Here is a 14,508-nt window from a genome sequence, read left to right on the forward strand (position 1 = left end):
CATAGTGTCCTATCAAACTTTTTCTTATTTCTCACTTAATATTAAAAACAGCTCAGTGAGATAGGTATACCTGGTTTATAACGGCCATTACATATGAGAACTGATACTCATAGTATCATAGTGACACTCTAGCAATTGTTACTAATTGTTCTAGCTGCTTCTATAGACTACCCAGTTAGCATATGCAAGTTTCCTGATTCCAGTAATGGAGTCAATACAATTCCTTTGACTAAAGGAAACATTTAGATTTTAGAGGGGAATTGCTTATTCTCAATCATTCTCCTTGCTCTAGACCACAGAATCAACTCAGATTTAATACAGCGAATGGCTTGTCATGATGAATCGGAGGAAAAGCAGAAACTCAGAGGCCAGGAGGAAGGGCTAAGAGCCTAGGCAAGGGAGGGATGCCTAGAAAGAGCCAAGGCTGTAGAAGCCTCCTGGGATGGCTGGATCCACAGCAGAACATGGAAGAGAAACTGCTCAGGGTGGAGGGAGTTGTAATGGAACATTTCCACAAGGTCAGAGAAAGCTGTGGCTCAGAACTGATGTTTCCTCAGTGGACATGCATAAAAAGATGCAACCAACAGAGCCATATCCAGGCATGTGTGCCTTGGGTTCCCTAAGTTAACTCTTTAGGGTTCCCGCCTGGTGGAGGCTCTGACTGGCTAAAGCCTCCCTAGACTCCAGCCCCAGAGAGGAGTCCTGGAAGCTCCTGAGGCCTCTTTGGATTGCAGGGACAAGGAGGCAGGAGAATGTCAGGAATGACCCAGCACGTGCCTGGTTGTGCAAGAGCCACCTCCTGCTCTTCTCAGAGCCAAGCCTGGGCCCTATAAAAGACACATCCAGCTTCAGCACCTCATCTGCTCTGACTCCCCAGGGAGGTGTCTGTGCTCCTGCGTGTGACCAGGGTGAGTGGCAACCTGGGATACCAGAGAGGTATGAGCAGGGCAGAGGGATGGGGAGGATGGAGGTAGGCTGGAGAAAGAGAGTTGTGTGCTTGTGTTCTGCCATGCTGAGCAGGAATAGGACTCAGTTTGCCTCAAATCTCTAGAAGCTCTGGGACTTGCTGGAGCTCATATCAAAGGGAATAGCTAACTCTGCCCATCTTTTCCAACTCTGTCTTCAATGACTTCATGTTCGCCATCTTGGGCAGATTTGCACCATGGAAATTGTCAACTGCTTCAGGCCAGGCCCTTTTACCTGGAGTTTTCATGGCTAAACATTTTCCAGAGGATCCCTGGCGTGTCTGCAACACCCACCTGGGTGCTGGGCTTGTATTAAGAGAACAGGTACTTCGTGGAGCTGTGAATACTCTATTCAGGCTTGTGAGGACAGAGCAATCCCAGTTTCCCCATGAAAGGAAGAATAAGAAGCTCATTCTGTTGATTTTTTAAATCTATGTACTTTTATCTGGAGGAAAGATTCAAGTTGTTTCTTTCAGGTTACTGATGGGATTGTATGATCTAAATATCATTTTTCTTCATCCATGCATTGATTTTAGAAGAGGTATACTTATGACCTTTGCTTTGAAATATTTAAATAGTTTTATTATTATCTTTTAGGTTGACTAAACTCCTGCCAGCATGTCTTGCCAGCAAAACCAGCAGCAGTGCCAGCCTCCTCCCAAGTGTCCTCCCAAGTGTACCCCAAAATGTCCACCTAAGTGTCCTCCCAAATGCCCACCCCAGTGCCCAGCTCCATGTTCCCCTGCAGTCTCTTCCTGCTGTGGTCCCAGTTCTGGGGGCTGCTGTGGTCCCAGCTCTGGGGGTTGCTGCAGCTCTGGGAGTGGTGGCTGCTGCGTGAGCCACCACAGGCCCCGTCTCTTCCACCGGCGTCGGCACCAGAGCCCAGATTGCTGTGAGAGTGAACCTTCTGGGGGCTCTGGCTGCTGCCACAGCTCTGGGGGCTGCTGTTGACCTGGTCTTCAGAGGAGCTCTTGGGACTGAATGGTCAAGAACATGCTACAGCCTGATGGATACTCTTTCCACTTCCTCTCATTTCTTTCATGGGTCGTCAGAGACCGCAGAGACTCATGGGGCTTCCCTGGAAGAACTTCGTGCTTGATGGAGCACCCCAAATGGAAGCCTTCTCTTCCTCTTTTGCTTCATATTATAATAAAGCTCTGATTTCTGACTCGCTAAATATCTTGGTCATTCTCTTCCCTTCTGAGATTTCTAATGTCTTCCAAAGGTCAGAGCCTCAGAGAAATTCTCTTCATGAGGCAAGGACAGGACATGAGTAGCTGATACATGAAAGGCTGCTCCGAGGAACTGATTACCCCAACTGGAGGATAGATGGAGATCCTAGTGGGTCACATCTGGTTATGGCAGCTTTGCCTTTCTCTCCACTAAGCCAGACACATGTTCTAATTCTCTGTCTATTCCAGACATTGGGAAGGTTGGGAACCTCTGTTGACTTGTTCTTCTCTAGTGAGAAGAACACACTTCTATGAAGCAAAACTTCCCTGCTGTTAGGATCAATAGTTGAATAAAATGCTTGAAACGAAAGTTGAGACCTCTCCTCCTGCAAAGTACAGCCCATGGTCAGTGAACTTCCGTCCTGGGAGGGTGACTCTGCTTAAAATCCGCCTTTTGACTTGCCCCTCAGACACCTAGTGTCTCTTCCTCTCAGTGTTAAGGGAGAAGCGACACAGCAGGGGGAAATAAGGACTAGCGCTTCTTAGGTTCAGGCTGACAGGTGTCTACATGAAGGTGATGGATTCAGTGCAGAGAGATTCTGACAGAGATGGAGTCTCTTATTAAGATGTTCATCTCCCTCCTCATCCTTACTGCTGCTAAGACAAACACCCAACTGTTTAACCAGTCTGAGATTCTGTACTCGATGCATTTTAAATCACCCTCTGCACTGAGTCAGTTGATTTGACTTGATGCTATTCATTATTTTTGCCAGTTCTCATTATTAACTGAATTTTCAAGTCCCTGACCAGTAGTAATTTTGAGCTTCTAAAAATATGTACATTGGCCATTTCTACAAAATTTATAATATGATTTTAAATTTTCTTTTCAATTTCCAAGAGCTCTTGATACATCAAAGATATTAACCTTGATCTGTCTTTATTAAAACAGTTAATCATCAGATTTAATTGAATCTGTTTATAATAGCTTTTGCTATGGAAACGTTTTTAGTTTTTATATACTCAAATATGACTTTCTTTGCTTTTATAGCTTCAGGGTTCCTTGAGTTGGTTAAGAAGTTTTCCCCTGTCCTTAGTGTTTACATGTGAGCAGCAAAACAAACGAAAAAACCAAACAGTACAAAATGGAATGCCAAGCAGGGGACCTAAAGTTGCCTGGGGCAGTTGAAGACTGGCCTACAGAGAGGTGGACACTGGGTCTGCTTTCAGGGACCTCTGCCTTAAGTAAGAGCAACCTACCGGCCGTTCCCTTCCCCAGTGGGCCTGCTATCTGGGCCTCCATGTGTTCCTTTCATGGTGAGCAACTTCCTTTCTCTATCTAACCCTCCATACACAGAATAATTTCCCATCTAACTGTTTTTTTTTTTTTTTATAATTATACTTTAAGTTCTGGGATACATGTGCAGAATGTGCAGGTTTGTTACATAGGTATACATGTGCCATGGTGGTTTGCTGCACCCATCAACCTGTCAAGTACATTAGGTATTTCTGCTAATGCTATCCCTCCCCTAGACCCCTACCCACTGACAGGCCCCGGTGTGTGATGTTCCCCTACATGTGTCCACGTGTTTTCATTTTTCAACTCCCACTTATGAGACACCTGGCGTCTGCAGTGTTTGGTTTTCTGTTCCTGTGTTAGTTTGCTGAGAACAATGGTTTCCAGATTCATCCATGTACCCCCAAAGGACATGAACTCATCCTTTTTTATGGCTGCATAGTATTCCATGGTATATATCTGCCTCATTTTCTTTATCCAGTCTAACATTTGTTTTTAGTTGCATCTTACCTTGTATTTGGCATGTGTGCAGGTGTGTTAGAAATTATGTTCTGATGCTATCAGAGGAACACAAAATCATAGCAATTTAAAAAGGAAAGCAGGCTATTTCCACTCATATATGATGAAGTCAGAGGTCAGTAGTCCATGGCTGGTATGGTGGTTCCCTGGAGTCTTCAGAGATGGATACCCCTCTGTCTTGTCAATTCATTGTTAGCAGTTGTTTCCTGGGAGGCAGTTGGTGATATCAGGGTGCATGATGGAGCTCTGATCTGCAAGGCTGTGCTTCAAGTAGGAAGAAGGAGAATGGGTGGGTAAAAGGCCCTGACCCCAGTAAAGTCTCATACCTGAGCTTTCCTAAAGTCCCAACAATTTCCTAAATCTCACTGGCTGCTTGTGCATACAAGGGGAATGGAAAAGTGTAAATTTTGATATCTGGACATGGTTTGGTTCTGGCCAAAATTTAAAGATACAAGTTAAGAATGAAGGGGACATGTATATTGGGAACCATCCAATTAAGTAGTTTTCTATACAGTTTGACCTGCTGAGTAAAGACAGCTGGATTGCTGGTTATCCGGAAATAGTGACACAGACTCTGTGGTTACACTTCACTTACCTCTTAACACAAGCATTCAGGAGTGTCCCACCCACAGTTCACCTCCATGAGCTCTGCTGTATGCACTGAGGCAAGCCTGCGTGGAAGGTTGATTAGGCAGGGGAATTCACTGCTTGCAGCTGAGGTCTGGAGTGTTGTAGGGAGCTCCCTGGAGACACAAGACCTGGCTTATGGACACCTTGGGTAGGCTCAGAGTTACTTCTGCCTGTCTCCCCACCTCTAATCGATCAATCATCCAGCTGTGGGCCAAGGACCAGGGGTCTGGATCATCTCTCAGGGGCAGAAAGAGGGTGAGACTCTGAGAAGAAGTGTGCAAGAAGAAAACGTATTTGGTGTTATGGCTGCATCTCTTTCAAAGATATCTAGAATTGGAGGGTGACAGATGATTAACTCTGAGTTGGGTTATCTGAAATATGACCCAAGTGAAGAGAGTCAACAGTAACCAGAACACATTGTGAAAAGGAGAAGGTGGATGGATTGTCACCTGGGCCAGAATCCCCAGAGAGCACTTTCACCTTCACATCAAGTGAAAATTCTACCTGGTCACCCTCTTGTGTCCCCAGAGGGTCAAGCCCAAGAAGAGGGAAGAGTAGAAAAGTAGTTGTGGGCCAGGATGGATTCTTGAGTGGGTGGTTATTTCAACTCGGACCCTCTGAGATTCACAGCAGTGCCCTAGAGCTCCGGCGCTGCTCTCTCACAGACTCCCAGGCTCTGTCGCTGCTGCTGCAGCAGCTCCGCAGTTAAAGTCAGCTGGCTCTGTGGTGCCTGTGCTAACTCTAGGAGCAGCTGCTCCCGGAGCAGGACCAACAGTATCTCCAGTGCTAAGAAAAACTTGAGACTGCGGGATGAGCATATTGGCAGGCTCTTGGGAGGGAGCCTGTTACTAGCTCAGTTTTCAGGATATCTCAACAGGAGTTACGCTCAGAGTGAATTCAGCAGTAGACCACATGTGTAAACCTAGAATAAGGATACTTTTCTTTTTCTAAACAATTCTCCCTCTGCTTCTAATTAATTGGCAAAACTATTAATATTCAGAAAGACATTCTCCGTGTTACCATTTCATGGTTGCTCTTTGGGCTTGCTAGGTCAGATTTCAATCCTGGTCAACTCCCATGCTGGTTGCATTGCTGCAGCTGCACACCTAATTCAGAACTCTGTACAGTAATTGTAGAATTAGGTAATTCTAAACTTTTGTACTTGTTATAAGATATGTACTCTTATAAATGTTTTATGTGTAACTCAATCAAAGGATCAATTAATTCACACAATATTGCTATTAGGTCATTACAGTTATTTTCCACACTTCATAGATGAGAAAACAGAGGCACAGACAATTTGAGAACATTTCTAAGGTTATAAAGCAAGCACCTGGTACTCAGAATCTAACTCTAGGTTATATAGCTACTTAGTCTGTGATCTGAACCAGTTCTCTGGAGTTAAACTGGAAAGGCCTGCATTATTTACCATGCATGAAATTCAAATAGCTTATGGTGAGATCTTCTCAACAAGCTAGACTTAAAGCAGCTATCCCCTAATTTTCTTGCCTGATATACTAATGTTTCTGGGCTAGTTCCCATACTGCACAAAAGAAATCTCGATTTCTCATACCCTTCTCTTCACCCATGTCCCTCTGTCCTTTCTGTAGAATATAGTCACAGTGGGCAGAGATTATATTCCTTTCATATCACGTTGTATCTCCAGAGTTTGCCACATAGTCAACAATACTTGCTGAGTGCATGTGAGAGTGATTTTTGAATTCTGAATCTTGAACTTACTAATGGAAGACAGTCCAAGAAAATCCTCCATTTTTTTTTCTCTTTAGTGATGTTCTGTTCTTTTAATTCACCTGTTCATATCCTTCTCCCATTTACTCTCATAAAGCTGCTTAATGTTTACCTAATTTGCTCAGTACCAGATCTTTGGAAACAGTTCCTTGCTCCAGGGAATCCCAAGGCATGGATAGGCAGTGATTGCAATTCTAATATTTAATTCATGTAACCTACTCATATAACACTACAATTTTTCTAATTCTAGTGATTAAAATGATATAAATGCTGGATACAAACGGGCATAGGCAGTGTGGGCACTGCTCTGTGTGTGTGTGTAGTGATCATATGTAATTAACATAGTCTTATCCCATGGTAGCCTATAAATAGTGCTGTCTGGGTCATGAAAAATGGTAAGTGCTGTCTTTGTTCTGATTGGGAAGTAGGTGCATAGATATTGCGTAAGAGAGAGGTTACGTGGACAATGAGTTTGCCAGGGACTTGGTATGAGAGAGAGATTTAGAAAGCATGGTTATAAATAAACTGGAAGATTCATCCCACCAAACAAAATAATTGGCTATCTGGGACAGACAGATGGCCTGACATTGTGTGTATGTGTGTGTGTGTGTGTGCGTGTGTGTGTGTGTATGGTACTGTATCTAAGCTGTGTGTAAATTTGTTCTCAGAAACCTGTTGACATTATACTAAAGTTCTCGAAATTTTTTTTGGTTAAATTTTCTGAACTTTATTCCCAGCTGTGTGAAGTTGGGCTATTTGCTTAGCTCTAGGAGCCTTTGTTTTCTCATTAGTATAGTGGGGATATTAATACTACCTACATCACAGGATCGGTATGAAGATTAAATGAGATAATGTGTACAAAACAAATAAGACCTAGAACAAAACAGGTGGTCAATAAGCTTCAGTTAATATATTACATTCTGTTATTTTTATCATTTGTACAGACGTGTGTGTATATATGTATATATACATATGGAGGCAGGGAAGGAGAACTGTATTAGTTAGGGATTTCCAGAGAAATAGAAGAGACAGAGGGAGAAATTTATTTTAGGAAATTGGCTAATGTGATGACTGTGGGGGCTGGCAAGTCTGAAATCTTGCCAGACCCCACAGTCATCGCATGATGATTGCGGTGATCATGCAGGCCTGCAGGCTGGAAATTCAAGTAACAGTTGATGTTGCAGCCTTGAGTCTAAATTCTGCAAGGCAGTAGTCTGGAAACAGGCAGAGTTTCTATATGGCAGTGTTGATGATAATTTCTTCTTTGGAAACCTCAGTCTCTGCTATTAAAGGCTTCTGCTGACTGGATGAGGCTCACATTAGGAAAGATAATCAGCCTACTCAGTCTACCGATTACATATGTACAAAGCAACATCTGGACTGGTGTTTCATCAACAACTGGATACCATAGAATAGCCTAGGCAAAATTAACCATCACAGAGACTGAGAGGATACATAGAAGTCATTAGAGACACGATCCAAGAGACTGCAGAGGGTCAACAGTGACCAGGACACACTAGGAACATGAAATGATGGTTTTATTTTCACTTAGGATAAAGGCAAATTTCTGGACAGACCTTTGGAGAATATTGGGAAAACAGAATCTTCCACCTGGCAACCCCAGGAGTCTCAGCAAGGCTGTGGTGTTAGGAGGACTGAAGAGAGGGAGTGCAGCATGTGATTGGGGAGGCCCTTGGCCTTTGCACTTTGGTTTCACAGAGGTATAGTCAACACAGCACAGACAAGGCTGCTGACACTGCACCGTAGCTGGAGCTCTGGGAGCTGATGAAGCTGGAGCTGCTTCCCATGCAGGATCAGTCACACAAGAAGAACTGGAGTTGAACATGGGCTGTGCACTGGAGTGGCACTGTGGAGGACCCTTTAAAGACATTGGCATTACCGGTGGTGTTTTGGTAAGGTTTCTGAGTTTGAAAATGAATTGAATAATAAGTCAGATAAATTAGAGCCAATATGGGCACAATTTTGCCCTTTTAAACCTATTCTTGGTGTACTGGCAGACAGTTTATAAAATACATTAGTATCTAATAGTACCTATGAAGAAACATATAGCCCCAAGTTAAAAGTGTTAGAAGTGACATTTCTGAAAACAGAACTAATGCTAAATCAATATCAATTTCTGTCTCTCATCATTTCATTTCATATCTACATACCCATTTCCTACCTACTGTATTTCATAAGCATAAAGAGGCTATCAGCTGTAAGGGGCACCCTTATTTCATGCACCACAAAGAATTTTAAAAATGTTGCAAATTCAACTATTACATGCCACCAGTCATATGTTATATGCTGATTTAAGGGCTGTTAACAAATGTAAGAAGAGTGTATCATGGAACTGATGAATTAAGATAAGTATAAAATCCATCCTTTTTAGGTCATATAAACATGTATATACAAACCAGACAGGCCAATTCTTGCTTTGCCCAGAATACCCCTCTGCTGTGCTCCTCCTTATCGCTGGGCCCTCTTCTCCTTTCATATTCCACACTCCCAGTGTTACTCTTTAGACTCCCATATGGTTCTACTGAGAGCCAGTTTGATGGCTCCCAGGGGTAAACTCACCCTGGTAACCAGGCAAGGAAAATGGCAGGTCCCAGATGAGGCAAAACAGATGTGGGACAGTGTTAGGACATCTCTTATCAGCTATGCTAATACCAAGATCTGAAGTGAGTCCCCGCTCTAGCAGGACCACGACACGTGAATTCTCCAGCAACTCTCTGCCTGGAATCCATGACCCTCTGATGTCATATCAGCCAATATGACTTCAGCAAGAAGTTATTCTGGACCTGGGTTTTGAAGTCCCAATTTTCTGCAGAACCGTCTCTTGTTAGGAAATTGGGGGTTAAACTTATCCAAAACTTAAAATTAAGCAAAAAGGTGATTTCTGATTAGTCTTTTAAATTTTTACTTCTTCCTAGTAACTAACAACCTTGCCTAAGGTTTATATGACTCTCTAGGTTTTTTAAAAAAATGGTGGTATGATTTTATTTAATATATTTGGTATTGATTAAGGCCCAGACACTATAAAGCTAGATTTAACTTATAGAAGATTTAGAAGTTGAAAATCATTTTGTGTGCTCTAGAAAATGTAAACTAATTGTTTCATTGCCTTTGAAAACTTGAACCAGTTTTGTATCTAAATTTGCAATCTTGTTCCAGAATTTTTTTCACTGAATGTATATATTTGGTCTTTCCTATTCTTTGAACCAGCGTTACCATCATGCGGATTCTCTTATTAACGAGTGAAACAAATCTTTACTATATGCCTGCTATATATTTATATGAGTCATGCTTTTAACTTTTTGGAAATTACAATTCAATAAACCTTTATCTCCACACATACCCCTTCAGGAGTGGAAACTGGGCCAAAATCAGACACTGCCAGACAGCATTGACAAGAAGATGAAAAGGGCTACAAAGATATAGTAAAGAGAAAATTTGGGTTAGTGAATCTATTAAATAAGGTGAGATACTTCAAGGGACATGGTAAGACTTTTTATTGTACTGTGGCTAAAATAAAGTTCCAGCATTTGGAACAGGCTGGTGGGGGATAATTTTCCGGAATATGTGGAGTTTAAGCTCCCAGAAAGACAATTCAAGGAGCTAGTTGGAAATACCAGCTTCCAGGAGACTGACTTTTCAGATGAGGTGAACTTCAGATGAAATGTCTGGAATCAATCCCGGGTCATTCTTCTCATGTCACCTACGTTCTCATTCATGTGGTCCTGCAATCATGCCTTGATCCTGCCAACATTCACGAGACAATTAAGTGTTTGGCTGGTCCCTGAGGGAATATGCACAATGTGACATGGGGTCTCCTGGCTCAAAGGGATCACCTATGATGGTGTGGACTGTGGAAACAGAAGCAAGAATACAGGCAGGCAGGTGTCTCTTCACTGACTTCTGAACCAATTCTCAACATTTTCTCAGATATAAAGGGACAAAGGCGACGTATTAAAGAGCTGCTTATCTCCCAATTCTGATTTCCCAGGGGATCAGATCCCATTAGTTCTTCCATCGCTTACTCCACCATTCAATCCAGATGCTCATGTATGTGCATGTTCATTTCACCTACATTTGTATATAAATACAGCATACACACATACAGTGCGCGCGCACGCACACACACACACACACACAAGCTTGCCTCCCCCACATCCTTACTTACAACATTGTTACGAGTATCTTTGTCAAAGAGTATGAGGAAGCTGAGGGTGATATCACCATGAAGACAGTGGAATGAACTAACATGTTCTAATCACATTGGGAAATAGTGACTCAGGAGGTTCAGTCCCCAGACATCATCTCCTTTGGTGCCCATTTGTCTGCAGTCATCTTCAAAAAGGCCACTAAATTCTGCAGTCCTTGAGGTCATGGGCTACTTATTATTCACCTCTATATCCCTGTCTGGACATACGTGCTCCAAGAATGTTGTAGGCTTTCAAGGAATGCCTTTTGAATACACTGCTCTGGTCACACTGTTGACTTACTTTATCCTTCAGGTAAAAGCTGTCTGAGAGCAGGAATCAGATCTGATAATACGACTGGATAACTAGAATAGAATCCCTCCGTTAGAAACTGACAATGGGAAACTGGGCTTTCTCTGCATCCTCCCCTCCCCCACTAAGTAGGCATTAAGCAATGTGAAGGTGCAGTCTGTTTTTCTGTGTTAATCAGAGGTGTGAATATCGATCTTTTTCAATTTTAATTTTAACATCTTTATTGAGATGTAATTCACATATTGCATAGTTCATTTGTTTAAAGTGTAAATTCAGTGGTTTTCAGTATATTCATAGAGTTGGACAATCACCACCACCATTTTAGAACATTTTCATTACTCCACAAAGAAAACCTGTATCCATTGGCAGTAATTTCCCAATTTCTCCCAACCCGCTAAAGCTCCTGGAAGACGCTGATATTTCTTAGAGGACAGGCATAAACATAAAAGGAGATACAGGGAAGAGAATCTTGTCCAGGCTCTAGTTCCTCCGATGCCCTAAGTCAGCTCTTCAGGGGGCCAGCCTGGGAGACTCTGTAACTGGCTAAAGCCTCATCTCCTTTCTATTTCCACAGATTTGCCTACTCTACACATTTCATATAAATAACATCATACAATGTGCAGTCTTTTGTGACTGGCTTCTTTCACTTAGTGTAATGTTTTCAAGGTTCACCCTCAATATATCTGTTTAAAATAAATGAATAAATGAATGGGTAACTCTGTCTAGTGCAACCCAGAATCAGAACTCTGAATAACCAGACCCCTGGCTGACCCTCTACTTCCTGGTAGGAAAGGAGTTCCCTCTCCATGGGAGCCCCAAGAAAAGATGTCTACTTCCCAAGAGAGGTTTCGAATAATCTAAGTTTCTGGTTGAGTTAAGCTCTTGGAGGGTAACGGCTCTATACGGACAATTAATGACACATAAGACCTGGGCAAGTACCCAACACATGGCTTTAGTTTTTCTTTTAAACATATATGTATTAAGGGTCTATCAGGCACAAAGTGTCATACTTAGCTCTTTCTTACTTCTCACTTTATATTACAACCTGCTCAGTGAGATAGGTATATCTGGTTTATAATGGGCATTACATATGAGAAGTGATACTCAAAGTGAGTATCATAGTAATACTCTAGCAATTACTGATAATTGTTCCAGCAGCTTCCAGAGATTACCCATTTATCATATGCAGCTTTTCTGATTCCAGTAGCAGATTCAATGCAATTCCTCCGACTGAAGGAAATGTTTAGATTTTAGAGGGAATTGTTTATTCTCAATCATTCTCCTTGCTCTAGGTGACAGAATTAATTCAGGTTTAATCCACTGAATCTGCTTGCCATGGTGAGTCGGAGGAAAAGCAGAAACCCAGAGGCCAGGAGGAAGGGCTGAGAGCCTAGGCAAGGGAGGGATGCCTACAAAGAGCCAAGGCTGTAGAAGCCCCCTGGGATGGCTGGATCTACAACAGAACATGGAAAAGAAACCGCTCAGGGTGGAGGGAGTCATAATGGAACATTTCCACAAGTTCAGGGAAAGCTGTGGCTCAGAACTGATGTTTCCTCAGAGGACATGCATTAAAAAAATGCAGGGAACAGAATCTTGTCCAGGTGTGGGTCCCTTGTGTACCCTAACTTAACTCTTTAGGGCTCCCACCTGGTGGAGGCTCTGACTGGCTAAAGCCTCTCTAGACTCCAGCCCCAGAGAGGAGTCCTGGAAGCTCCTGAGGCCTCTTTGGATTGCAGGGACAAGGAGGCAGAAGAATGTCAGGAATGACCCAGCACGTGCCTGGTTGTGCAAGAGCCACCTCCTGCTCTTCCCAGAGCCAAGCCTGGGCCCTATAAAAGACACATCCAGCTTCAGCACCTCATCTGCTCTGACTCCCCAGGGAGGTGTCTGTGCTCCTGCGTGTGACCAGGGTGAGTGGCAACCTGGGATACCAGAGAGGTATGAGCAGGGCAGAGGGATGGGGAGGATGGAGGTAGGCTGGAGAGAGAGAGAGTTGTGTGCTTGTGTTCTGCCATGCTGAGCAGGAATAGGACTCAGTCTGGCTTGAATCTACTGAGGCTCTGAGGCCTACTGGAGCTCATTTAGGTGGGAAAAGCTAACTGTGCACATCTTTTCCAATTCTGTGCTCTGTGACTTCACATCGGTAACTTCAAAACTGCCATGTTGGGTATATTTCCACCATGGAAACTGGCAAATACTTCAAGCCAGGCCCTTTTATCTGGAGGTTTCATTGTGAAATATTTTCCAGAGGACCCCTTGGTGTATTCTGAAACACCCAGCTGGTACTTAGGGCTTGTATTAAGGAAATAGGTACTTCAGGGAGCTGTGAATACTCTACTCAGGCTTGTGAGGACAGAGCAATCCCAGTTTCCCTTGAAAGGAAGAAGAAGAAGCTCATTCTGTTGATTTTTAATCTATGTACTTTTATCTGGAGGAAAGATTCAAGTCGTTTCTTTCAGGTTACTGATGTGACTGTATGATCTAAATATCATTCTTCTTCTACACATGCATTGATTTTAGAGGAGGTATAATTATGACCTTTCATTTGAAATATTTAAAGAGTTTCATTACTATCTTTTAGGTTGACTAAACTCCTGCCAGCATGTCTTGCCAGCAAAACCAGCAGCAGTGCCAGCCCCCTCCCAAGTGTCCTCCCAAGTGTACCCCAAAATGTCCACCTAAGTGTCCTCCCAAATGCCCACCCCAGTGCCCAGCTCCATGTTCCCCTGCAGTCTCTTCCTGCTGTGGTCCCAGCTCTGGGGGTTGCTGCAGTTCTGGGAGTGGTGGCTGCTGCGTGAGCCACCACAGGCCCCGTCTCTTCCACCGGCTCCGGCACCAGAGCCCAGATTGCTGTGAGAGTGAACCTTCTGGGGGCTCTGGCTGCTGCCACAGCTCTGGGAGCTGCTGTTGACCTGGTCTTCAGAGGAGCTCTTGGGACTGAATGGTCAAGAACATGCTACAGCCTGATGGATACGCTTTCTGCTTCCTCTCATTCCATTCATTAGTGTGCAGAGACCACAAAGACTCATGGGGCTTCCCTGGAAGAACTTCGTGCTTGATGGAGGACCCCAATTGCAGTCTTCTTTTCCTCCTTTATCTCATGTTATAATAAAGCTCTGATTTCTGACTCACTAAATGTCTTGGTCATTCTATTTTCTTCTGAGATTTGTAATGTCCTCCAAAGGACAGGGCCCCAGAGAAATTTTCTTTATGAGGCAAGGAGAAGACATGAGTAGGTGATACATGGAAAGCTGCTCCGAGGAACTGATTCCCCCAAAGGCAGGGTGGATGGAGCTCCAAGAGGGTCAACTCTGGCTATGGCAGCTTTGCCTTTCTCTCCACTAAGCCAGACACATGTTCTAATTTTCTGTCTATTCCAGACGTTGGGAAGGTTGGGAAGCTCTGCGGACTTGTTCTTCTCTAGGGAGAAGAACACATCTAAATGAAGCAATACTTCCCTGCTGTTAGAATCAATAGTTGGTAAAATGCTTGAAACGGATGTTGAGACCCTTCCTCCTGTTAAGTACAGTCCGTGGTCACTGAACTCCTTTTCAGGGAGGGTGAGTCTGGTGAGGATCAGCCTTTTGACTTGTTGCCTTGGACACCTGGCTTCACTTCCTCTCAGTGTTAGATCTGAGCCCCAGGATGCTGTCCTGCCACTT

The 14,508-nt window shown here is 43.5% G+C and overlaps 2 protein-coding genes across 16 annotated transcripts in view; both read left to right on the plus strand.

Annotated features, from left to right (window-relative positions):
• Window positions 1–14,508, plus strand: part of S100A1 (S100 calcium binding protein A1) — a 1,186,348-nt gene that overhangs the window by 209,358 nt on the left and 962,482 nt on the right. The window lies entirely within an intron of this gene.
• LOC126934968 (late cornified envelope protein 2D-like) lies at window positions 830–13,972 on the plus strand. Of its 4 annotated transcripts, XM_050755997.1 has the most exons (3): window positions 8,092–8,242; window positions 9,699–9,811; window positions 13,428–13,972. In XM_050755997.1, exon 3 carries the CDS (start codon window positions 13,449–13,451, stop codon window positions 13,755–13,757), a length of 309 nt encoding a protein of 102 aa, XP_050611954.1. In that variant the 5' UTR covers window positions 8,092–8,242; window positions 9,699–9,811; window positions 13,428–13,448; the 3' UTR covers window positions 13,758–13,972. The 4 variants fall into 4 exon arrangements, with proteins under 4 accessions (XP_050611961.1, XP_050611954.1, XP_050611970.1 ...); XM_050756004.1 differs by lacking the exons at window positions 8,092–8,242; window positions 9,699–9,811 and adding an exon at window positions 830–908; XM_050756013.1 differs by lacking the exon at window positions 9,699–9,811.

This window comes from Macaca thibetana, chromosome 1 (assembly GCF_024542745.1).
Source record: "Macaca thibetana thibetana isolate TM-01 chromosome 1, ASM2454274v1, whole genome shotgun sequence".
Taxonomy (NCBI): Eukaryota; Metazoa; Chordata; class Mammalia; order Primates; family Cercopithecidae; genus Macaca; species Macaca thibetana.

What these genes read in the sequence shown, in the direction of transcription:
- LOC126934968 (XM_050756004.1), top strand. Translation starts at nt 13,449, where the DNA reads ATGTCTTGCCAGCAAAACCAGCAGCAGTGCCAGCCCCCTCCCAAGTGT.